The 26,410-nt window shown below is 40.3% G+C and overlaps 1 protein-coding gene across 2 annotated transcripts in view; it reads left to right on the top strand.

The window, feature by feature from the left end:
* The window catches only part of CNTNAP4 (contactin associated protein family member 4), a 260,192-nt gene extending 240,839 nt beyond the window's left edge, over positions 1 to 19,353 (top strand). The window contains exons 20-24 of one of the 2 annotated variants that reach the window (XM_045989410.1): positions 148 to 281; positions 1,048 to 1,135; positions 11,913 to 12,134; positions 12,732 to 12,803; positions 17,009 to 19,353. In XM_045989410.1, coding sequence (XP_045845366.1) covers positions 148 to 281; positions 1,048 to 1,135; positions 11,913 to 12,134; positions 12,732 to 12,803; positions 17,009 to 17,202 — 710 coding nt within the window. In that variant the 3' untranslated portion in view covers positions 17,203 to 19,353. The remainder of the gene's footprint in view (positions 1 to 147; positions 282 to 1,047; positions 1,136 to 11,912; positions 12,135 to 12,731; positions 12,804 to 17,008) is intronic. The other variant, XM_045989411.1, reaches the window with a different exon arrangement.
* Positions 19,354 to 26,410: the final 7,057 nt, after the last annotated feature.

Here is a 26,410-nt window from a genome sequence, read left to right as displayed (position 1 = left end):
TAAGAATTACGAGGAACAGGGACCTCCGATAAGCTACTGTGAATTTCCCACCAGACATTGAAAGCTAAAAAGAAAACTCGGAGTTTTTAAAAGTAGCTTTTAAACTATAATTTTAACTAAAAATGTAACTTCTCTTCCCTACTTTAGGAAGTTTGCAGATCAGGTACAAGCTAAATAGATATCAAGAACCTGATGTCGTTAACTTTGATTTCAAAAACATGGCGGACGGGCAGCTTCACCACGTAGAGATTAACAGAGAAGAAGGAGTGGTCTTTGTAGAGGTAATATAATAAATTCAACAGAAGCGGTGGTTACCGTTACGATTCCCCAGCATGAAGGACTGTCGGCAGAATTATGATAATGAATAAATTGAAGACGTCCTTCCAGTGCTGCTCCTGCACAGACCATAGACAGACTGCCACATGTGGTCTAGTTTTTGAAAGAATAAAGGTTCTGTCCAAGTTATGATTAATATTTGATACCCAAAATGCCACATTTTCCTCATTTGTTTTACATCGTTCAGGAGGGAAAGCTGTCTATTTTATCATACATACAACTAGTAAGGCTATTACTACTCTCATGAAATGAATAGAATTGTTCACTCTACCAGTTTTTAAAGAAAAGCACAAATGTTTTGGACCTCTACACAGAGGAAGATGTCTTAGCTGAATGACTCAAGTGAAAACACCAACCTTGGTAAAAGTTTCAAGGTGAAAAAACTCATATCTTGTTTTTTTTGTTTGTTTGTTTGTTTGTTTGTTTGTTTAGCTTTATGAGCTTTGGATTTCTCATATAGTAGAGAAAATTACAATGCTATAAGGGGATAGAAGGTAGGGTGCCCTGGTATCTGAGGGTAGAAGAGAAGGTTTATAAAATGTCATTCACCTTTGTAAATGGCTCTTTAAATTTTGTTTTTTTATAATCTCTGGGGCCATACTAACAATTGCCTATTTTACCATTTTTCTTTTGTCTTCCGTGGATTTTTGTCCTCTTCCCAACAAAATGGCATCCATCTTGCTGTTTGTACCTCATGTGACAATTCTATAGATTGACGAGAATGCAAAGAGACAAGTCCACCTGTCATCAGGTACAGAATTCAGTGCCATCAGGTCTCTTGTACTGGGCAGGATTTTAGGTAAGTAAAGGCACTCTTAATCGTGACACAAAAAGACGAGAAGAGTCATAGTCCAAGTGTGCACACAGGCCACACAAAACGTCATCGTGCCAAAAGAAATCTCCTGTTTTATTTTTGGTACAAAATGAGTGATAATTGAGGCAAAACCAGTAACTTCTCAGGGGTTTATGTAACTGTGTTCCGGGACTTCCTGCTGAGCAGGCATGGTCCTTTGATAATAATGCCACTGTGTCTCCACATAATGAAACATGATATTGTTCTCACACTTCAAAAATATCAAACAATAAAGGTGGAAATAACGGACTATATATCAATCACCTGCCAAATACACAGGCTGTCATCTAATGATCAAACCAGGACTAGACCTAAGAGAGAAGGGAGGGGAGAGCAAGGGCTTTTCTTCAAGATTTGTGAATCTGCTTTAGGTTCTTACTTTGATCCTCTTTGCTTTGTTGAAAGATGGTAGTACCTCGCCACTCTGGCTGGAAGCCAGTGTCTCCTTAAATGTCTTGTGGTCATTATTTATATCCACCAATTACTTCTGATATTAGCACTCAAGTAGAAGCATACCCTTGCCATTTTAACATCAAAATATATATACATTTTTTTATACTTGCCAACAAGGACTAAGTGGAGAAAGGAGCAGTACATTTTGAAAGGGTTTTCTTTTTAGTTATAAGTAAATTATAAAGCAGAGTGATATTTAACATGATTTGGTGGGGGTGGGGACCTCTTGTAGTCTAACGTTCATTTCTTGATTGATACTTGATGCTAGCCAGGAATATTTCCCCTCGGACAGTAAATGGAATCTTTTATTTTTTGAACTCTTCAGTTATTTGTACCTTGACTAATCATTCCTTACATTTCCTGAACATAATCTCAGAATTCTGAGAAATATTTGATTAGATCTATGGGTGAATGATCAAAATATTGGTCCTTGAGAAGGTTAATAGTTAAATTTATGAATATGTAAAGGTTTTCTAGGACCATGATGAGCACCGAAATTGTGTGCTCTCATTCTCCAAACAAACAGGGGAAATATGAGTTGCAGTGTTCTCTCAGTATGCTAGAGTGGACGTGTGCAAAGTACTTCTTAGATATTTGGAAGCTTACCTGAAAAATTCCAAGTGAGTATCATCATGTAAATTATGTAAATTCGACTATAGCAATAAAAAAATCAAATAAATATAACAAATCCTGATCTCAAGAGTTCCTCAGTCTAGCAGGGTCTGAGAGGAGGCATTACATAAAAATGTAAAATACAAGATAGAAAATTTTAACAGTCATGCATAATGTTAATACAATCATATTTTTGAAGAATAAAATCTTCAAATTTAATGCCACAGTTACTGATGAAAATACCTTTTGTGAGTGGAAATATGTTAAATATATTATAAAACAATTGGGAAACTTACCTGCATTCTATTAGGAGGATTGTATTAATCAAACAGTAGAATAATAACATTCATTACATAAATATTTGTTTCCCTTTTTGTAAATGAGGAGGGAGATTAGTAGGGAATTAACGATGTTAATGTTTTTATTCAAGAATAGCATATTATTAAAATGCATATCACTCATACTGAAAAATAAGATTAAAGTCCAGATTCAGCAATGAACTTTATAGTCTGAATCAATTCTTCTCCTAAAAGTATAGGTAAGAATTTCTATAGTGTATACCTAAGGTTAGGATCTTGACCAAGCCCCAAGGACTAATCCTCTATTCAAGTCATTTGTAATTCAAAGGAGAATAATAATTTATGGTCAAATTTGGTGTGGTATATGAATTTACAATTAAATATATGTAGAATATTATTGTATTTTAATATAGTATATCAATTTATAGTAAAATAGATGTAAAAATGGAGCAGTTAATTTTCCAGAGAATTGTTCAGTCTTAGAGTTTCTTATTATTTTAGGCTTGGTCTTCCGAGAAGCAGTCACCAAGTCAAAATCAACCATGTGAGGATTTTATTCAGGGAACAACTTATAAAGAAGAAAGCGGGGTGGGAGCTGGTCAAGAGTGGAGAGCTGTCAGATGGCCATGCAACTGCCTCCTAATGAAGGAAAGAGAATGAAAAAGTTAGAAGGATCTTGGAAGTTTGTGCCATGTCAGAAGGGTTGAGCAGTCTTTGGGGAGCCCTTGAGTCAGCCAGCCATCAGAAGAATCTCCTGTTTCCCAAGAATGAGTCTGCCTTAGGAATTCCTGCTGTGATCAGCCACCACTGGGAGCCACCCACAGGAAGCATGACCTTGGTCCAAATATAAAGGTGTCAGAGGGCCCTACCTAGGTCAGTTACTCTCCTCTAGTTGGAGGCCTGCAAGGACTTTGTCATGGCCGCACGTATATCAAATATGTTTTTCTGTTTGGAAGCTCATTTCGCTTAGATTCGTTTAGCACATACTTTGTGATCACCTGTTTACACAGAGAATGCCATTCAGCAAAGTGGACATTGTGTCTGCCCTCACAGAGCTTTTGTTTAGTGGGCACACACACAATTGCCACACACAATGTTCCTGTGTATGCAGTTGAGTGTAATGGGCCTCATATCACTTTAGATAAAGTAGTTCCAAATTGCCCCCCAAATAAAAATGAGTTAAAATATTTGTGTCATTTTATGATTTCTGAATATTTCTTTTAAGGGAGCAGAATATAAACATTCATCAATCCTTTTTTTTTTTTTTTTTGGAGTTATAATTTGTCTGCCTTTTCAACCAAAGCCTGAAGGACATGACCGTTCACTGCTATTGTAGATGGAAACCCAGAAACAAGGACCCATTTTCCTTCCTTCAACTTTCCCCATTATTCATTTCTTAAATTTAGGAAGAACTATGGACATTATTTTAGATTATTGTCACTGAACAAACATTACAAGCAGATACTCAAAAAGAAGGTAAATTTTAGAAATAATATCAAACAGTATTATGATAACATGGAAACCATCTCTAACTCCCTATTACATTTAATTTAAGGACTCAGTAACTTTGACAATAATAATCGTTAGTAGCTGTGAGGTGTGGTGGGAAGATCAAGGTTTTAGCCAAGCAGCTTAGTTCAGATCTTCCTATGATCAAGAGTACATTAAATCTGCTCTTCATATCCATGTCTCATTGTGAGATTAAGCTCTGAATTCTGTGTCTAGATACTTTAATATGTTATAATAGATTTCTCATTTATTTTAGTAAAAACTAGATGATTTTCACTTACCCTGAGCAGTAGCTTTTGCGTATTAGAGGTCTTGATCAATAGTGATTATTCCTGGGGCGCCTGGTGGCTCAGTTGGTTAAGTGTCTGCCTTAGGAGCAGGTCATGATCTCTTTGTCCTGGGATCGAGCCCCACGTCGAAATGAATAAATAAAGTCTTTAAAAAAAATAGTGATTATTCCTCTCTTCTGAGGACACAGATCCAGGAGGTAGTTCAGATCACTGCAGTGGAGTTTAGGCCACATGTAGATAATGTCTGTAGTCAGCAAGGAAAGGATAACCAGTCTCCACTGAGAGCTGGAGGAACAACTTCTAGGGTGTCAGGAATCCTTTATGTAAAACTCACTTCAGTGCCTAGAGGCTAGGAGAAATCAGATGACCTAAGTCCTGATTATGTAATTATATTGTGATATGACACTTAAGAGAATGGTTATTTAAAAGCAGATTTTAAAAGAGAAGTACCGCTTAGAAGAAGAGCAGTAAGAAGTCTCAATTTCTTTTCTTCATCAGGTGGATTTTTGACTATTTTAACAATTGTAATGTCATAGACTATCTTTGATGCATAGAGCGGCTTCATCCTTGTGGAGGATCTAATTGTTTCCATAGAATTAATGGCATCATTTTGAACTGGCCATACCTAGAAGCTTAAAAACACCTTTCTCCTCATCATGATACAGGAGCATAGATCAAAGTGTCCTGTCCCAAACCCACAGAACACTCAGGTTGCTGAAACACGTATCTGATTTTAATTATAGAGCACGTGGTGTGGTAGACGTTGAGATGTTGTCAGAGACTCATAAAATCCCAAGGATGTGCTCCGGGTGGGAAGCACGGGTTTGCTTCTTTGACAACGATATCACCCTCATCGCTTTCATTTGGCAAACATAAGAAAACAGAGCTCTACTTACACTTCAAAGAAAATGCTGAATGATAAAAGCAAAAGTCACAAATCCCAAATTATATATTTATCAGCTGCCAAAACTAGACACCTTTGTACCAGGATAAAACTAGAATAATTCCTAAAATAAAAAAGAGAAGGCAATTGTTTATTTCTTTAATTACTGACATGCTTTAAAATGTACCTGCACCAGGAATAAGTAAAAAACAAAGCCATTGTCAGGGAATTACACTGTTGTGTGAGTGACTTTATTAAAGAGCAGGAACTGATGGAAGAGAAGAGAGAATGAGTTTGGCAGGGGAGTGCATACAGGAGCTCTGGGCACAAAGCAAGGAGATGCGGGCCAGGCCAGCCTAGTGATGAGCTACGGGACTGGTCCGTGAGAATAAGAGCAGTGAAATGTGAATTCTGCTAGTATTGTCTTTTGGGTATAATAGAAGGTTAAAGCTGGTTTCCATGACATCATAGTACAATTTGATATTATTACCTAAAAATTACCCTCCTTGCTTGATAACTGTTACTAATGCTTATTAATAGGACTAGAGTTAGAACTTTGTTCCTATGGTCCGTTTCCTTTGTAAAAGGAGCACTGGAGGACAGAGGGGAAGCAAATTTTTTCTTTCCAGCCTTCCTTCTGAAAAGGCAAACAGTCTGACGTCCTTTCTCTATTAAGTATGTTGCTCACATGTGTTAAGGACTGTTGTCGAGGGGAATGATTCCTCATCAGCTCCGCTAAGAGAACTATTAACTTAAACATCATGTAAGAAGAGATGTAATTGATCTGAGGAACTATGCAGGCATAAAGTTGCTTTGCTAACGCATTAAGGTTTCGTTGGGTCACAATGCCACACTCGAAAAAAGAAACTCAGTGAAGACCATTACATAACCTTGAGATTGCACCAAACCTTGCATGGAAAAATGTGCTCACCTCCTGAACGATTTAAGCCACTGTAGAATGACGGAAGGATCTCTGTTCGAAGGCGGAGTGAAGTCTACAGTCACTATTACTTGTTTGTGTCAGATCTGTTATGGTCCCGGAACGCCGACCGGCAGCAATCCGTTGGTCGGTCCCTCATGGTGTGGGAAGAACCAGGAGGCCTCAGACAGACTTGGCTCACATTCCTGCATAATTAACAGGCTGCATTACATTCATTTTTACATCCAAAACTCACTGTAAAATGAAGTTCTGAGTTCTGTTTATGGATTGCTTTTCTGTTAGAAGAGTTTTCTGAAAGCCTAAAGATGTTTTTCAGTCCTTCTCTGCTGGGCAGTAGCCTTGGTATATTTAGAGGCAATGACCCGTAGGGATCATTGATCTCTTCTGAGGCTGCAGAGCCAGGAAGTAGCTCAGATTTCTACAGTGGAGATTTAGGCCAGATGTAAATAAAGTGTGTGGTCAGAGGGAAGAGAATGTCTACTCCATCTCGTAGAGGAGCTATAGGAACAAACGTCAGTCTCGGTGATATTTTATGTAAAACCTGCTTCAAAGCCAAGGGGCTACATAAGACAGTTTGCTTAGATTCCTTAAGGGACCCTGTGATTTTGTAAATGTCTGTGACGTTTAAGACAGGTTACATTCAAAGCAAAAGAGAAGTACGGGTTGCCCAGAGATATCGAACTATAAATAGCTTCTGTATTAATCAGATTTTCAAGGTTATATCTCTGAGCAGTAGGTTTGGTTGGCAAATAAATATGTTTTATGAATAACTGCTTCCTTATCCATGTAGCATTTGCTGACTGCTTTGCCATTTTACTTTTGCACTAACTTTGTTTATTGAATCCTGGTCGTAATTGCATGTAATGGTAAAGATGCCATGCCGGGTCTTAGCTGTGCTCCCCCTCTGACTTAGTGCACCACGTTCTGGCAAGCCTTCTTACCCTTATCTTTATGCGTTAAAGATGCTGAGATTCTTTTAAAACAAGGTCCCTCTTGCTAGGTATAGCCAACCTATTTGGTTTTGTTTTCTGAGGTTTTCTGTTTGTTTGGTAATGAGAGCCACAAGAATTTCCATGAAGTCCTCCTTGAGATTGTTCTTCCATTTGATTCATGGCCTTTCCAGAAACAGTCCTCTTTCCGAGTATAGAAAGACTCCTCATACGAATTTTAATTCCTTGGTACTCTTATTTTTCTTGTAGGCTTTTTGTTAAAAAGTTTCTTCTTTAACAAAGCAGAAGTCATTCCCTCTTTTAGAAAATATAGTTGAGGGTAATTTTTGATAGGCAAGATTATCAAAAAATCTGAGTCCGTTAAGGGTTTTTATAACCAGAAATATCCAAAACATGATTGAGTCCTCTCGGGATTTGTGTCAAGCAGGAGACATTGGTCTTCAATTCCTCCATCTTCCCTGTTCTAATCTTTAAATGAAGTTGGCATTTCAGGAGTCAGATAATAGGAAAGATAGGTATTTTACTCATTGGCTTTATTAGCACAATTGTCAATGTCCAGCAAGATATCTAATGCCATGTATTTCTAAGGCCAGTTTTGCTTATGAGCAGCATAGTACAGCTGTTCATTTTGTTTGGACTCAGTTCTGGGGAGGTAGCTGCAGAACTCTGTGCTGTGCTTTTCCTCCTGGTTCGAATTCCCACCCATTGACTCTCCTGAATATAGGAGTTGTTGGTCCAGCCCAGCAGGCAGGGGGATGCCTGGAGGTTGCCAGTGAAGAAAGTGTTGGGGGACTCCTTGGCCTCTGGTTGGAAGACAGGGGCCAGCCTAGGAAAGTCTTAGAGGGCAGACTCTAAATTGCATAGATCCCTCCCCTCCACTTGGAAATGCTTGGCTTGCAGATATCTTTGGACCCCATGGGGAGAGGTCAGCATTGAAAATGTCACTGTGCCCATTTATCCTCTTTGCCAAAGAAGGGAGCAACCTGAAACTTGAGGAGTTCCTGAATTTTGCAGAGGATGATCTGAAGTTTGAGTCCTGTCTGTCTGGAGGTTACATGAATCTTTGGCCTATAACCATCACTGGCATGGGGAAACTCCATGGTCTACCTTCTCCGGTGTCAGCCACCAGGACGTCAGTGACTGAAAAGCTCCTAGCAGATGAGAAGAGCAACTCCATTCTTAAGAAGATGCAGTTACCAAAAAAAAAAAAAAAAAAAAAAAAAAAAAAAAAAAAATGAAGAAGAAGAAGATTTAGCAATAAAATGGAAGAAGAAACAAAGCCACCAGAATCATTCCCTATGACAGTAAGCCTTTTCAGGGAAATAGACACCATCACAATGAAACTTAGTAAGAGCACTTGCTTTTAGCAAAGCAACCAAAAGACCTAGAAGAACTAAAAAGTATGATTGTTCCAGACCAAAAATGTCAAAGTAAGAAAGAGTGATCTTTGTTGAGACTTGAATTCATCACCTAGAAGATCAAGTGAATGAAGCACTTGACTCACACAAAATTAAGTCCTAAATGATAAAAAAAATCAGGTGGGAAGAGTAAAATACCTTAGAATATGCAGAGGAGACCCGTGTGAATAATCAGCAGACCAAAAAGATAAGAAAGTTGGAGGCGAATGGGGCGCCTGGTGGTACCTTTGGTTAAATGCCCAGCTCTTGGTTTCAGCTCAGGTCGGGTTGTGATATCCAGCCCTGCATTGGGCTCCAGGCTCAGTGGGGAACCTGCTTGAGGGTTCTCTCCTCCTCCCAACGCCTCTTGCTCATTTTCCCTCTCTCTCATTCTCTGTAAAATTAAAGCTAAAAAAATGTGAAGGTGAAGCAATAGTTGTTTGCACAATGTATGAAATTTTCTAGGCTAAAGAAAATCTTTGTGTCACCACATGAAAAGGGCCCACCATGTTCTATGCAAAATTCCTGAATCATCAAATTTTTTAAAAATTTTGAGGAAGAAAAGTAATAGAGCCAGAAGATGCTAGAATGATATCTACAGATTCCTAAGGGAACAGGACTATGAAGAGACACACAAAAATCACCTAATCCATCCAGATAAATTTCTGTTCCAGACATACTCCATCACACTTTCTAAGTAATTTCTTCAGGTCGTCACCACTATAGTGGTTTCTAGATCATCACCACTTGTTACAGTTTCTGTGTTTATTTTCTGTCTCTGCTACTAGAATGTGAGATGCCTGATATGCAGGGAATCTATTTCCTGTCTTGGTCGCTCTTAAAACAAATATTAATTGATTAACTGCCCACTTCTAAGTTTTAGAAATTAAAGTATTTTATACAGTAACTTGTAATATGTAAAATGTTTTGGACTTGAAGGTATAGTTTTTAATATCCATCTCAGGGCACCTGGGTGGCTCAGTCAGTTAAGCATCCAAATCTTAGTTTTTGGCTCAGGTTCTGATCTCATGGGTGGTGAGATCAAGCCCCACATTTTTGGGGTCCATGCTCAGTGGAAGTCTGCTGGGATATTCTCTCTCTGCACTTTATCCCACTAGCTCTTTTCTCTCTCTCCCAAACAAGAAAATATTTTTTAAAAAGTAAAATAAAATTCATCTCCTATCAGATTTGTACCAGAGAAGTGAATCTTATCTATTTACATTTTTTCCTTGTTCAAAAGATAAGATTTTTTAAAAGTCTACAGAAATTGTAATCAAGATTTTAACATGGTGGAATAAATGTGAAAAGCACTGTCTTTGTTATGCTGCTATTAATGTATGTTTTCTTTTCTTATTAAAGGTAAAAAAAAAAAATCCAAGCAAGAATGCTGTCTTTCTAAACATAAATATATTTGAATGTATATCCATTCAAGTGAGCGAATGCTCTGTGCTGGGAATTAGTTTTTGGCTTCTGCACATGGACAGAATGGCTTCTAGTAACAGCATGATGCTAAGGGTTGAGGGTCACTTATAGGTCCAGGGAGCCCACCTTTGTGCAGTGATGTGGGATGGCCTGGTGGTCCGAACACGGCCTTCTGACAGAGAATGCTTAAGCCTGAGTGCTGTGTATCCATTCCCCACAGCGGGAGAGGAAGATCATCCCTCTGCTGTTCAGACTGGAGGATGACGTTCGTGATACTCACCATTTAATCAGCATTTTTAAAAAAGATTTCATTTATTTATTTGGCAGAGACACAGCAAGAGAGGGAACACAAGCAGGGGGAATGACAGAGGGAGAAGCAGGCCTCCCACTGAGCAGGGAGCCTGATGCAGGTCTCAATACCAGGACCCCGGGATCATGACCTGAGTCAGAGGAAGACACTTAACGACTGAGCCACCCAGGCACCCCTTAATCAGCATTTTTATCATTAGGTATAAAGTGTGATTGGAAATGGAACAAAATGGGCGTTCTTCAGAATTCTTAACATAACAAGACAGGCTCAATCAGAGCTGAATTGTCCAGAGTCACTTCAAGACTAGCTGCTCTCAAGCCAAAAAAAAAAAAAAAAACAAAACAAAAAACCAAAATAAATAAGAGGCAGTGCGGAAGATAGGAACAGAGGAGAGAAAACAACGTGTCAATCAGAAAGCAGTTCATAAATAGCAGAGCCTTGTGGCTTGGAGCCCGACAGGCCCAACTCCCGCACAGAATACCCACGGCTGCCCAACCTCCAGCAGTCACTGCCGTTCTGACCCCATGTGTCCCGCCTGTACGACTGCCAGCAGACCCGGGTCCTGGGAGCTGCAAACACGAGCACGCAAATCCTTGACGACAGTGCTGAGCGCATTCATAGTACCCAATAAATACTTAATACCTATTATCCTTTAAAAAGAGAGAGAGAGAGAGAGAGAGAAGTGCAGATTGTGTCTGTGTCCCTGTACACGCAGAGCAGATGAGAGGAGTCGTGCTATTTTCTGGTCACACTGGGTGGGTTGCATGCATTGTAGTCCAACAGCATTTGAACTTTAAAACTCTACGGGTCATTCGCCTGGTTTCAACTGCAGCCTCGCCAAGCATAAAATGTAAATATATTCTTTACCGTAAAACTGTAAATTAATATTCTGACATTCAAACCAATCTCCTTGCCACCGCAGTCGCAGATAAACTAAACTCGTGTTGGTGTGGGGGAGGGGTTTTCTGTCTAGAGGGGACAGGAGACTCGCACATGTCTGAGTGACAGGCAGCACGGAAAGAGGGAGAAAAGGCAGCAAGGTATGAACGTTTTCACTGCTGTGCCTGAGTCATTAGGGGGACTTTTTGGGGTGTAGCCTCTACCACGTGATAACATCCCCCTGCATGTTTGGCTGGGGTCGCAGAGTACAGGAAAGCTTTCAGGCCAGACCGAATCGTCTGGTTGGACAGTGGATAAGAGAACTCTAGAAGCTCAATTTTCCATCTAACTTCCGTGCTTTTCATATTTACGTCTCACAAGCTGAGCCGAATTTATTTCCAAATCAGGAAGCACTTTACTCTCTTACTCCAAGCCCTATCACAAATCATGTTAATGATCTATGTTTCAATTTACCATCTCACAAACCCTCATCAGTTCAAAACCTGGCCCATTCTTAGGGAGACTTCAATCACTTCCGACGTTCACCACATCATACCAAATTAGCCATCCTTAAAACTTGCCTTCATTCGCTTGGAGAGGCTCGGCAGGAGTCACGGAGACACATACTGGATCTGACTCTTACTAAAGACAAAAAAGGGGAATTTAGTCTACCGCACATGTATCACTGTTGTATCACCAGACTCCAACATTCCGTGCGTAGCCTTGCCTGTTTACTCTTGGACGGTTATTAACATTTTGCTGTTTCTTTGGGTTCACAGAACACAGTGATATAGACCAGGAGACGGCACTGGCCGGTGCGCAGGGCTTCCTAGGTTGTCTCTCTGCCGTGCAGCTCAGCCACGTGGCTCCTCTGAAGGCTGCGCTGCAGCCCAACCACCCGGCCCCCATCACCGTCTCGGGACATGTGACAGAGTCCAGCTGTATGGCCCAGGCCGGCACTGATGCCACATTGAGAGAAAGGACACACTCGTTTGCAGGTGGTGTGTGGCTCCTCCTGTACACAGTGACAAACACACCGGTCCCCTGGACATTGAGTTCTCTGCTGCTGCTGCGGCAGCGTGTTCTCAAGGTGGCCTCTCAAAATTGGCTTTGCTGGCTTGACGTCCAGTTGTCTTTCCATTTCTTCTCTAGATTCTCAGTGCTTTATTCACGTGAGCCCTGCAGTTGACACTTCTGAGCTTAAAAAAAAAATTGTCCAAGATGGGATTGGGAGGGAGACAAACCATAAGTGACTCTTAATCTCACAAAACAAACTGAGGGTTGCTGGGGGGAGGGGGCTTGGGAGAGGGTGGTGGGGTTATGGACATTGGGGAGGGTATGTGCTGTGGAGAGTGCTGTGAAGTGTGTAGACCTGGCGAGTCACAGACCTGTACCCTGGGGATAAAAATACATTATATGTTTATAAAAAAATAAATAAATAAAAAATTTAAAGAAAAAAAATTGTCCGTAGAGATCCCACCTTGACTTCGCTAATTCTGCTCTGGTTTAAAATGTTTTAAGATTTTTATTTTTCCAAAATTTCCTCTTTTGCTTGGCTATATCACTCCATTCCTCCCTTTTTTGTCCTTTCACTGCAGATCATTCGGGGACAAGAGATGACAGACAACCCCATGCTAATGCGATCAGAAGTGACTCTGCAGTGATTGGAGGTAACAGAAAACCTGGATGGGCTCTTCTTTGATACTTAGCGTCAGAGAAACCATGAAGAATCCACATACATCCCCAGGGTCAGGCACTGAAGCCTTAGGTCAGCGGGGTTGGTTTATTATGTATACTGGATTGCCTTTTAGAGTCTTCTTGAATTCCCAACTTCCTTGAAGATTTTCAGTATAAATAATGGATAATTTCACCAAGGCACCACACTCAAGGAATAGTTGCTAAACTGTGTAAAAATGAGTTCTCATTTAGCTTAGAAGTGGCCTTCTGCCATCCCTAGAGAAACCCGAATATACTGAAGCAAGCAGTACTGTTTTTGTTGGCTTCTTGGAATTTGTTGTATCACTTCTGCAAGAGTTTATGTAAAAAGTAGGAAAAACTTACATTTTATGTTGTGACCATGCTCAGTAAAGTGGATAGTTCCACGGTTTAGGTCACATCAATGAATATTACGTTTTTAGTTGCATTTTTGTCAAATATTAGTCTAGGAATAAAAGTGATTCAGTTATTTTAAATTGCAGAATTAACCCCCAAAATTTAAAAATATTTCTTGCTGGCAATGAAACAGTATATTTTCTGGGGCATAATTTATTCAAAACCAGCCCCCCAAATATATCGTTTTCTTCCTGATCAGTGGTCTTAAGAAGGTTATTAATCACGCTCTGCATAGGATAAGGACGTAAAAAGTAAACAGTTATTTTAATACCTTGCCAGATAATGTAATTACTTTTTTTCTTGGACAGTTTATGTGGACTTTTTACTGATCCATTCTGTTCCATTTTTTACACCTTTACTCATCCCGACATCAACTTCTTTTAAGAAGTTAGGATTTTACAGAGACAGACGATAGCACTAGTCAGATCTTTGTGAGGATATTAACATCCCCACTGCTATTTCAGGTATTTTTCTTTTATCAAACTAATGGTGGAAATTAAAGATACATAAGATAGAATTCCCATTCAGTCATATAACAAGCAAAAAACCCAACCATGCAAACAACAGTAAGACATGCTACAAGAGTGGTTAATAACCGCACGCCTAAAAGAAATACGTGAGCATATTATTATTATTATATCATATGGTTAAACACTCGTACAAGGCTCTAGCATTTAATGTGCTTCACATTTTAAACTAGGATTCCTTGTTAAACAGATTTTCTCAGTCTCATAATGGTGCTTCGTTTATATGTTTAACTAGTATGCATATAAGACAATATAGACAGAGAGATACATACACGTAGAGAGTGACTGGACAGTCAAGCCAATGTTAAAACACAATAATCTTTAGGATATTTTGCTTTGGGCAGAGACCATTGGCAAGACTTATAGAATAAAGGAAGGGTTTGTTGGTAAGTCATTCTATGTTATTCCGGAACGGAAACAAGTTATTGATCACCTGTGAAATCTTGCTTGGCTCAAAGGCAGAACACAGAGAAAGACAGCGTGGCAAGTTTGCAGCCCAGGGACTGAGGGTCTAGGAATCCAGTCATTCCTGCTTTGGGTCATTGCAGAGACTGAGCATCAGAAGCAGAGCAGCTGGGCATGGCCGTTTCAGCTCCGAAGGCCTTGTCTGGGACCACATGCGATTTATCTGCTCAGTCTCAGAATATCATCCTCTGGGGTGTTTCTCCATCTGGTAGCATCGTGATAGAATTTTTCACCCGTTGTCTAGTTACTCGTAAATTGCACCCACTGTGTAACAATAATTAATCCATTTAAAATTCCTCCAAATTGGCTAATCGCCCTATGTTCTACATTTTAGATGATCTTTCTCTTCACTTACAAACACTGAATAATGTAAGATAGGAAAATTGTTTAATAAGACATTTAAAACTGGTGACCCAGATATTACAGAGGGTTCCTGGTCGAGCTATGCAGATATGGATGGTGAGATTTAGACAAAGAGAAAGCTACGTAATTTCTTCATAAAAACACATTCACACAGAGCCTCAGATGGCAATGTCATAGAGCACAGTGGTTGGCCATATTTAATTTAGTGTATTTTGGGGGGAGGTAGAACAGGTTAGATCAAGGTTTTCCTTGGACATAACACATCCAGACATAATACCTTCCCCAAATTAAAGGAGATAAATCACATACATGGAACAAACTATTTCCAGAGTCCATTCACGATTATGACTGTCTGGATGTCTTGTCTGGGCCACTGTAATGTTGATATTTATTTTCTAATTGCTGTAGCCTGCTCTCCATAATGGACTTCATCAGTTTTTCACACTGAAATTATTCAGAATATCTCTCTTGGTACCAGAGGCCTATAACAAGATACCAGACAATAGAAATATTTATAGCAACTCAATGGATGAAAGGAAAATATAGAAAACAATTGGATATTCTGAATAAAATTACTACTTATTCATATGACTAATGATAATAAAATAACCATGCCCATTAGTAAATTTTTTAGATTTTAGGTACAGAATTTGGTGTCGCATTTATATTATATTTATGAGCAAGGAATTGCTGTCCTTCTCAGGTAAGGTTGGCCTGGCCGAAAATCGGCTCAGCCATTGGCAGTACTCTGATTTGATGTAGTGAATCCGCCCATTAAATCATGTGCTCAGGAGTCAGCTGCGGTTGGTGAGAAATCACAGTTTTCGGTAACAATGATTCAGTGTGTTGGCTTGGTGGCTCCACTCACGTTAGACACACCTAACTGAGACAGGAATGAAGAATCCAAGCTTTACAATACGACAGGTGACCTACCTTGCTCTTTCCACCATACCTACTTTTGTCTAAAAACAACTACATCCGTGCACACCTCCACTGTTTTATCAGAACAGTCTAAGTATTAAGAAACTCTCAAATTCATAGTGACGGGCAGTGGTTTTCCAAATTCTATTTTTCATTGGAAAGTTTGACTTTTATTGCTGGTAACATATATTGTCCGTTGTTTTTTCCTGAAGTGATGGGCCTACTTCACTCATTTTCAGAGAAAGTATCTGCCGAGTATGAGTCAAAACAACCACAGTTTGTCAGTCGTTCTTTCAAATGAAAATGATGTTCCATGAAGCAAAGAGTAACTACTTGAGCTCACAAGTCACCTTTTTCTGGGGACAAGTGCTTTTCCTGGGGACAGCCACCATACTGGGAGATACACCCCAAGTACTTTCTGTTTCATCGTCCAAAACATTAAATGTCCAAAACATTAAAAAGGCAAAAAGCCAAAGGTTCAGATTTCATAAAACATTGTTACAGTGTTTCATCAAGGGCACTCTGAAGTGAAGCTAGCTTTTTAAATTTCTTTCCAGGGTTGCTTGGCAGTGTATAAATGAATTCAATGACCGCTGTCATAGTTTGGTAGCCTTGTCTTAATTTATGCTACGGTACCAGGAATTTTACCCAACCCTGTTTTACGTTAGCAGTGGGTATGTCAACACAATGGAAAAGTCATCTTAGAATTATTACGAAAATAGCTTTGACCCTGTGGACCTCCTCAAAGTGTCCTGGGGACCAACAGGGACTCACAGATCACACTTTGAAGAATTTCTAGCCCAATGGAATGCCAAGACTGATACTCATATATTGGGTATCAGTTAATAGTTGTGGTATTTAAGACTTTGATTTATAACCAGATGTTTCAGAACATCAATATTCCTCATATAGAAATAAGCTAAATAATTGATTATCCATACGAATATATTTCACTAATCAAGATCATTCAGATACCTATATCCTAGTCCTCCTACTAATCAGCAGTATGATGAACTATTGCAGATCAACTGAATTATAATCTGTAAATATTTAAGTACAAAAGCACATTCAGTCATTTTATAATTACTACTCTCTGTAATTCTAAAATAATTAAAATCTGTGTATTAATGTGCCATGATCACATGGTCTTACAGACATGTCGGTAACATCTTGTGTTTAATGTAAACACACTAAAAAAATTTAAAATAAATGGAAATGCACTAAATAAATCCAGTATTACATGCATGCAGAGTAAATGGAGGCAAACCTACCAGGCTGACGGACTCGGAAACAAACTCAGTGTATTACGATACCCCCCAATCCAGAAATACCTGAAGTTCAGGGTTTTTTTTTTTTTAATTTGTAGATACCAGATGTTCGGTTTATGTGGAAAATAATTGTATTATGACTTATTAAGCAATGAACCCAGCAGGGCTTCCGTGTGGACAAAAATTCTGATTTTGCATTGTTTTCTCTTCTCTCACTAGGTTTGATAGCTGTGGTGGTCTTTATCTTGCTGTGCATCGCTGCCATAGCTGTTCGCATTTATCAGCAGAAAAGGTTATACAAAAGAAATGAGGCAAAAAGGTCAGAGAATGTAGACAGTGCCGAGGCTGTTTTGAAAAGTGAGCTTAATGTACAAAGCGCAGTCAATGAAAATCAGAGAGAGTACTTCTTCTGATGGCGGCTGTGATTTAACTTGCAGTTCCGACGGTCTGTTCTAATAGCCAGGGGCTCTCAGTGGACAAGAAAACGCTCTTTCACTGACGTACGGGCACTGGATTTGCAGCCCTGCCATCTTGCCATAGCCAGACTCGAGATGGCTTTGGGAGGCCTCGTGCAGTGACGTATTTCCCATAGCAGTCGTTCCGTAGAACAAGGAATTGGCTATTGCTCTTAATTTCCAACTGTTCTGAGAGGATCTAAAACGGAAATTTGACTCGCTTGATGACTACGGTTTTTGAACGTGAACACTGTAGCCCTGGTCTCTCAGTCATGTGATACATCAGTTTTGTTAGAGGTAAAAAATCCAAATTGGACTATAACGACCTTGCTTTATTTGAGAACATGCGCTGTGTTTGCTTTAGTGTCCCTCGCGGTGTTATTCATAGGCCTGGAAATGCTTCTCAGATCCCGTTTGGCTGGCGTTTGCATCTTCAGTGGCCAAAAGTATATCAACCCTTTGCCTTTCTCTGTATTACATTCAATACAATTTATCAATAGTCTTGAAAGATGTTTTGTTGTCATTGGTTTGATCGTAGTGCTCTTTTTCTATCTGACTCTTCTTAATGATTTTGAACACATTAGGTTTGGAGTGTCAGACTTCAGCTCTGAACGTAAAATCCATATGTGACAAGACTCAGAGAGTGCATTGGTTGTCAGTGTGTGATGTCTGCCTTTTAAATTTCTCGTCATCTGCTGTCCGTGTTCGGGGCTGGCAGTAGGGAAGACGCTGGATAATGCCAATTTCCCAAAGAATGTGAAGTGTTTGCAACCACTAAACTTGTTGATATAAAAAACACAATTCTTAACAATGCCAAAAAAATTTTTTATTTACAACTGTAATGTCTCGTATGAAATGTACTTTTGAGAATACTTTCCCCGAGCCTTATGCCAGTTTTCTTTATACGTTTGTACTTCTGTTTTTCTAAAGCCTGTCACCAAATTTTCTTTGATCTCCCTTGACTATATTCTGTGGAGCATGTTCCTTATGTATTCAAAAAAAGAAGAGACAGTTTGAGGTGGAGAGCTCCATTCCCCGTTCTAGAATGTACACCCCTTCAGGCATACATTTTTCCATGCACTGACCCCCAGGACAGACTTTTTGAAGTAGAAACTGCAACGTGCCCCCTTTCACCAAAGCCGGCGGAGCGGTTTAAGGATGCTCACTCTAAGGGGTGGCGGCATAGTCTATGATCTGTGCGAAGCCCGCCATTCTGTGGTGTCTCATTTACGGTGACGGGGTGATTTCTTAGAAAGTACCAAAAATCAATATAACCTACTGACTAGTACATTCTGATTAGGGTGTGTGTATACATACCAAGAGATCAGAGGATTATCAGTAACCTTATGAAACTTGTTGCAATATGGATTTTGAGGCAAAGCAAACAAGATGGGTGCATGTAGTCATCTTGAAATTTCATAAGCTGATGATGTAATCAAGGCACTTTGCTATTTATGATCACACGTTCTAGGTGCCTGGCAAGGAAAAATTGGATTCCTTCGTGTGTCCACACCAGAACAATTTGGAAATACATAAACTAAGCATCGTAATTTCCTTCTTAACTTCCTTATGGAAGCTGCTCGTCTTTCCCATAGCTCTATATCCATTTTACTGTTTCTGTAAATGCCTGACTAAGTCTTAGGATATGATTAACGTAGTAGCTTATGAAGGACCTATGTTGATAAAAGGCACACTTTTTTTTTTTTTAATTGAAAGACTTGAAGGATTAAACACGGACATGGTAGTTTTTATTTGATGCAAAGCCAAATACAAGCATCATAACAGCCCTGATCTGTTGCAAGTGTTCATGTGATTTAGTGGCCACATTAACCCGGTTGGAGATGTAGACAGGTTTATAGATGGGGAAGCCTCATGGTTCTGTGTGGTCTGCCCTCCTGGAACCTGCACCATTATGGCATCCAAATGCATTGATTCATCCTATGTCCCTGATTTTCATGTCCTGATTTGTAATTTCTTCCATCTTTTTTTCTTAATAAAATGCATTTTTGAAGTAAAATGCAGAATATATTTTAAGAGATGTATAAAAGTTTCAAATGAGGGAATTATACTGGATTTTCATTTTCTTAAAACAGTAAAAATGTGTGTAGATGTTCACCTTCTTTACTGGTGGTCTGTGTTCTTTAAACTTTTGGTATATCCTGTGATTATTATGAATTGTTGACAAAAACTACATTTCTTATGCATTTTCTTTTTAAATGGATACAAAAATGACAGAAAAAGATGTTTATTGATTATAACAAGCAAAGGCAGTCGAACTGCATTTAAAGTTTTGCCAGAGACAGTATTTTGTCAGCGATTGTTTGTTGAAAGATTTTGTGTATATAAGTTGGATGATATCCTTTTACTTCTGCAGAGAGAGCTGCAGTGGGCACTATATCGATACACAGGTTTATATATATATATAGAGAGAGAGAGAGAGAGAGAGAGAATATAGTGCACCCTTCTATGGTACAAACGTTTAAAAAATTCCTTATCTGTGATTTCAAATGAAAATGCTATATAATTAACATTTTTTTGAGATGATGAACTTTCCAAACTTGTTAAATTCAGATGTACAGTATGCAAATAGGGTGGAATTAATGTGGCCTTGAAGGCTTGCCTCTATGAAATGGGGGTCATTTGTGGGAAATAATATCTTCGTTTTGTGGAAGTTCTGTGCCACTGAATGGTGCCTCATCCACTCTAGGAAATAGCTTCATTTTAAAAAAAATCCTTTCCAAGTGTCACTCTTTGAAACACATTTAATAAATTCCTTAGACAGTAAGGTGAACAAGGAAAAGCAGCTGACAGCCAACCAAACAGAAATCAATTATTCAAAATTGGTAATGGTAAAAAATAAATATTTTTTAATAGTAAAATTAAATGGTAAAACATTAAATGGTAAAAAAAAATATTTTACCAGCAAAAGTGGGTTTATTCAGATAGAGCAAAGAAATGCAATCTCGGGCAACAGCCTATGGCAGAATTCTAGGCAGGTTCCTGGAACAAAGGGGTGGGGAGAATGCTGGCTTTTCATTGGCTGAGCCGTGGTTGTCTCTCATTGGCTGGGCTGTTGCAGGGTAGGGGAGAAGGAAAGCCCTTCTTCTTCCTGCTGGGATAGTAGTTTCCAGTGCAAGGTGGTCTTTTCCAGTTGGGTCTGCAGTTGAGGACTGGTAGGGCATCAGGCCTCCCCCTGCTGGCCTCCCCGCTGCATTCTAAATGAGGTTTCCTTTTATAATTTTTCACAAAATCGTCTTTCATTAGTTGATATTGTCCTTCCTATATAACAGACTCTTGGAACAGTGCCCATCATGCAACCGGAGAGCACTGATATGTTATTATATGATATTATCTGTTAGTGCAAACTGCTCAGTTTGACTGATGAAATGTCTAGGACACAGATAAACAAGGTGATGTCCCCAAAGGGATATGTAGCAATGTGGAAATGGTGAAGCTGTGATTAGAATTTCCTTTTTACTCTACATGTTGCTGATCTTGGTACTTCCAAGACCTGGAGTTTTGACAGTTAGCTAGTGGTGTAGAAAATTTGAAGGATCTTGGTGGCCTTTTTGACCGGAATCACCTATAGTTGTAGATCTTTCCCATACGCTTTAAAATGAACATAACCGTTTATCTGATAGGTCAGATTTGGTTTTCTTTAAAAAATGTTTATTAAGTTGATGGCTCAGGACTCCAGGAGAGATAATCATAACTGGGACACTTTTATGTAGTCTTTGTGAAATATGCAATATGAGTTAGATCTGACAAATTGAGTCACCAAATATTTTCATTTTTAAAAATTTTTTAATATATTATTTTTAAAAGATTTTATTTATTTATTTGACAGAGAGAGAGATCACAAGTAGGCAGAGAGGCAGGCAGAGAGAGGGAGGGCAGCAGGCTCCCCGCTGAGCAGAGAGCCCAATGTGGGGCTCGATCCCAGGACCCTAAGATCATGATCTGAGCTGAAGGCAGAAGCTTAACCCACTGAGCCACCCAGGCGCCCCAAATATTTTCCTTTTAATAGAGGAAAGAGATGACATAGATTCAACTCATATCAACCTATGTTCAGTTGATTGGCTTTTCAATCCTTGCATCAACTACATGATGAATCTACCAGAAGCCTTCAGGATATCCTGGCAGTTCTTTTATTTTCCCAAAGTTTTGGGTGATGGGAAGAAACAAGGAAGAAAGAGAATCGAAGCCCACTGTGTGTTTGTGTTGGGGACCTGTGTGAGTGGGCACATGCATGTGTACAAGAAAGAATATGAGATGAGGAGAAAGGGAATATGAAATAGTTTGCATATAATTTAGTAAAAGAGTTGGACTTTTGGTGTGGCGAGGGCTTCCCTGGGGGCTGGTTTTGAAGATTTGCAAATGAAAATGAATGGAAAACAATCTGACCCACGATTATAATGGCTTCTCCAGTGCAGCCATTTTTTTTCCTTCTTTTTCTTTTCTTAAATTTAAATATAAATTTATAACATTATATTTAAATTTTTGTTAAGAAAATACATGAATATATTTTTAAAATGAAACCAGCATAAGAAATCTTATAAGGAAAAACAGCTCTCTGTTGCCATATCCCCTCTTGGTCACTTTCTGCTCCTTTAGCAGCCTTGTCTGAGATGCCTCCATTTCTTAATCACATGCTGTTAGCGGACTGGCTTCCCTGGGAGGCAAACTCCAAGACAGCAGTTATGAGGGATGTTTATCGGGGGCACGGTCTGGAACAACATCTGTGGGGGGCAGAGGGGAGGAGGCGGGTTGGGGCTGAGGGAGAAGCTGGGCTATGGGGCAGTCACCACAAGGGCACGGCCAACCCTGCTCAGAGGGCCCCTTAAGGATGTCCTGCATGGGAGTGAGGAGGTTGGACATTTACTGTCTTGGATCAACCAGGCATTGCATGTTGACTGCTCGGCGAAGCGGGCATGAACTTGGATAAAGAGCTCTCTTCAGGGCGCCTGGGTGGCTCAGTGGTTTAAGCCGCTGCCTTCGGCTCAGGTCATGATCTCAGGGTCCTGGGATCGAGTCCCGCATCGGGCTCTCTGCTCAGCGGGGAGCCTGCTTCCCTCTCACTCTCTCTGCCTGCCTCTCTGCCTACTTGTATCTCTCTCTGTCGAATAAATAAATAAAATCTTTAAAAAAAAAAAAAAAAAAAAAAAAAAGCTCTCTTCAGCTTCAGCAGCTCCTAAAGAAGGGGGACAAAACCGCTCAGCATCTGGGGGAAGTAAATCATTCAGTCCTGAGTAGGGAGGGATCTGGGGAGCCCAGCTCAGCATCCCTGAGGATTCGCCCCGCTGTAGCTCGGATCCACCATCATCTAAGTTCTGGGATCAGCTCCTTCAGGACGCTGGTGAGCCTCACTTCCTGGAAAAGGAGATGATGGATGGAACAGACCACAGACCCCGCCCCTGCGGGGGATCTCTTGGCTGCTACTGGTACTCATTCTCTCTGTCCTCTGCTGCCCAGGCCGGACTCCTGTAGCTCCGGCTGGCAGCCCTGCAGAGAGCTTGAACCCTTGTCTCCTGTGCCCTCTCAGGCTGTAGCTGCTGCTCTTTTGCATTTACCATAAAAGTGGTCAAAGGGGTAGCTACATGCCACATATTCCTCCTTGTCCCCCAAGTGTGACAGTGGCTCTCTTATCGCCGGTCAGGGACAATTCCCCCTGACATAGCCACCCACAAAACATTGCATCAGCCAAAGAGCCACATTCTAGCAAAGGATGTATGGGAGTAAGGACATTTCCATGAGGTTTGCTGGTCCTTCTGTTTCATACTCTCAGAGCGTCTCTATCCATCCTCAAAAGGTGGTGCTGGCTGATACTTACAGGCCATGAAGACAACTCATATCTGAAATTAGTAATGATTCCTATATCAAAAGTAATCTCTGATACTTTCAGGATAGAAAAGATCTGATGTAGTCAATGTGCCACAGAATTGGTGTTTTTGTAGTGGGGAGTCATTCTGGCAAGTGCATGCTGGTCTCTGTGGCTGAGCATTTGAAGTCCAGGAGTGACGGCTGCATCAGTCCTGATGAGTGGGAGCTATGCTTGGTGATGCTTCCGTTCCTGCCTCCAAGGCTACTCTGTTCACACATTCATTGACCTGGTACTTCCTTCAGTGACCGGTGACCGCGGTTGGTTTATACTAACTGGCTAAGTCATTCTTGGTTGTTCAGTGATAGTTTCATGGTGGCATAAGCTTTCTGGTGGCCAAAGATCTTTACATTTCATGCCCACCCCGTAGGCACCGATGGATATCTGCTTCTGTTTCAGAGCTTCTTATCTCTGATCGTCCTAATCTAGGACCCGGACACACTGGCCAAAGTACTCCCCATAAGTCTGTATATATTTTAACCTTGGGCTGTTTCTTTCACACAAACTGGATGACCATGGCACCATCCAGAAGTTCTGCTCCTTTAGAGGGTTTCTCCTCACGGCCATCTCTCTGTGATCGGAACTCTAGCGGTGTTACCTTCCATTTCAGCTTGTGCTCACATTCTCAATGAAGCCATCCGTGCACCAAGATCATACTTTTCCCTTCCCTGGCAGTCGGTGATAAGGGATCAGTCATGCACCTCTAAGCATAAGTTGTAGGACCTGTGCCGGGGAAGAGTAGGGGTTAACCTAGGGATCTGGGCTGGTGGCTTGTGTAGCTTGTTTGTACCTGCTCAGGCTTGATCCCATGTGCACTGCTTCCCATTTGAGCTGACTTTCTGCTGAGCCCGGATGACTTGGGACTTGGTGGGTCTGAGAGAACCCAGCTCATTACAGGCAGATTTGCCCACACTTAATGTCCCAATGCGAGGCACTTCCTCTGTGGCAGGGCTTAGTAGCGTGTCGGGAGTTCTTGTTTGTTTGTTTGTTTTAAAGAGAGTTGTGTATTTCTCTGCTGCAGATGACATGGAATTACTTCCAAAGCTTGAATTGCTGCTGTGTGCTGTTCCTGTTGGTGATGGCCAACGCGATCTGTATCGCATCTTTGCCCAGCAGTGATACCACGTAGTGTCTGTAGGGTCGTACGGTCCAAGGGACTGTTTAGACCCACTGTAGAATCTGTTTTTGTTCTAGACCCCATTCAAAACTGGCTGAGACCTTTCATGTCACCCAATGTTTGGTTGCAGGTGTGGAAAAGGCTGCTTCTGGAACCCAAAGAGGCCTACCAGGCACCATCCTTTTTCATAGCAGGAAATGAGAGAGGGAAGACATTGTTCCTGACTTTGGAGAGGGGTCCCAGCATGCCCAAGAAGAGGAATCGGCAAACGTTCTGTAGAATGTTTTAGGCTTGTGGGCCATAGAGTCTCTGCCACAACTCCTCATTATCACATGACAGCATCCATAGAAAATATGAAAATAAAAAAAAAGAATATAGCTGTATTCCCACCAAGCCATGCACAACATAGGAAGGAGGCTAGATTTGATCCCCAGGCCATAGTTTTCTGACCTTTGTCCTAAAACCCTAGAATCTTCATAATTGTACTGATTGGGCAGACTCGAATAGACTAGTGTTCTCCGTGAGATGTCTCAATGATACGGGTCTCTTCAGGCCACACCATGACAAGGGTGGGGATGTTAACATAGCTTTGGGGCAAGCACGGTGTCCATTCCAGGAAGCCACAGACTGTTTCTAAATTTCCTCTTGATAGGTTTGGAAAGGGACCCATTTTTCACATGAGCATCTGCACGCTCTATACCTGAGACCGGTTCCTCTAACAAAAGTACCAACATCTGGTACAGCAGCTGCGACTCGGGCTCCTGCCACTACTGCCCTTCTTCCCATGTGAGTCTCTGCACAGGATACAGAGACCCTGCGAGAAAAAATGAGCGGGCCTGCAGTAGCCCCCATTGACTGTGATGCTCTCCAACCAACTGGCCCGATGTCCTTCATTCCAGATCCTTCTTGTTTGACCTCTGCCAGAAAAAAACCTATATTCAAGCATCCCTTGTTGCTTTTATGTATAAAATGCTGATTAAGTAACTGCTTGTGCCTGTATTTCATGAGTTGGGTATGCAAAACCTGGTCCGTTCCTTGACGTAAATTTTTCTCATTTTTCTCATGTGGAAGAAATGCCAGTTGGCAGTGAATCTAACCATAGTGGAACCAGGGCTCCTCCGTGGCTCTGGCTTCCTGCTTACCCTTCCCTCCTCCTGAGAAAAGTTTAAAACCACTCCTAACTTGATTTGCTCAGGGCCTTCATGTTGCCTGCTGGACAATGAGGATACCCAACTGTGGTTTTTTGAAAAGCCATTAAACTAACAGCTGTTTTATCAAGCCATAAGCTAGCAAGACCAGTTCCTATCGTGATTTTTTGCATCAGGCCACACTAAACTGTGTTTGCTCTTAATAAAATAATTTCTTTATTCCACGTGGTGATATTAGGCATGGCTATATGCCCATTGAACTCTCACATCTGCTTCCAAGCTGTTCATGTGAGAAACTTTCTGATAAATTGTGTTGCTGTGAATGAGTCCATATTTTCACTGAAAATAAGCTGTTATAAATGATTCATGTTTCTGTGCATTTTCAACAGGAACAAATTAATTTTTTAATTGAGGAGTGAAATGACCTGTTCTTCCAAAACACATATTAAAGGAAGCTGGTTACAAATGACCAGGATGATTGAGACTCTTTGTAATTTTTTTTTTTATTTGCTTAGGATGTTTGACAAACTTCTCTTGGTAGAAATCCATAGCACCAAAGAAATTATTATAGAATGGCATCTTCTAGAATAGGATTGTGGTTATATGAAAGAACATAAGCTAAATGTAATGAAAGTGCCACATTTTATCATAACAAAAATATTTAGGAATTAAAAGAAATAATGAACAAATTCATTTCAACTTAGAATCTTTATACTTTGAACTCTAGTGGCAATGATGCTAATAATAGTTTCTGAACAGTATCACATTTATTTTCTACCTATAATTTGTATAAGAGACAGCAAATTTCTTATCTTTCCTCATGACTTTCTTAGTAGAAATTTAGTACACTTCAGCCTTACCATAGTTGAAATTACATGATGTATGAAATTGATATGGTGCTAAAATGCTTCTGAAAACTTCATTGGGCTATTTCTACTTTTCTTTTGGCTTCTATCATGAAATTGAAGCTGAGCTGCAAAATTTAAGCTATAAAACAATATAAACAGAGTCCATCTTATCCTT

The sequence above is a fragment of the Meles meles genome, chromosome 19, assembly GCF_922984935.1.
Source record: "Meles meles chromosome 19, mMelMel3.1 paternal haplotype, whole genome shotgun sequence".
In the NCBI taxonomy this organism is placed as follows: domain Eukaryota; kingdom Metazoa; phylum Chordata; class Mammalia; order Carnivora; family Mustelidae; genus Meles; species Meles meles.
This window is presented reverse-complemented; position numbering and strand designations above follow the sequence as displayed.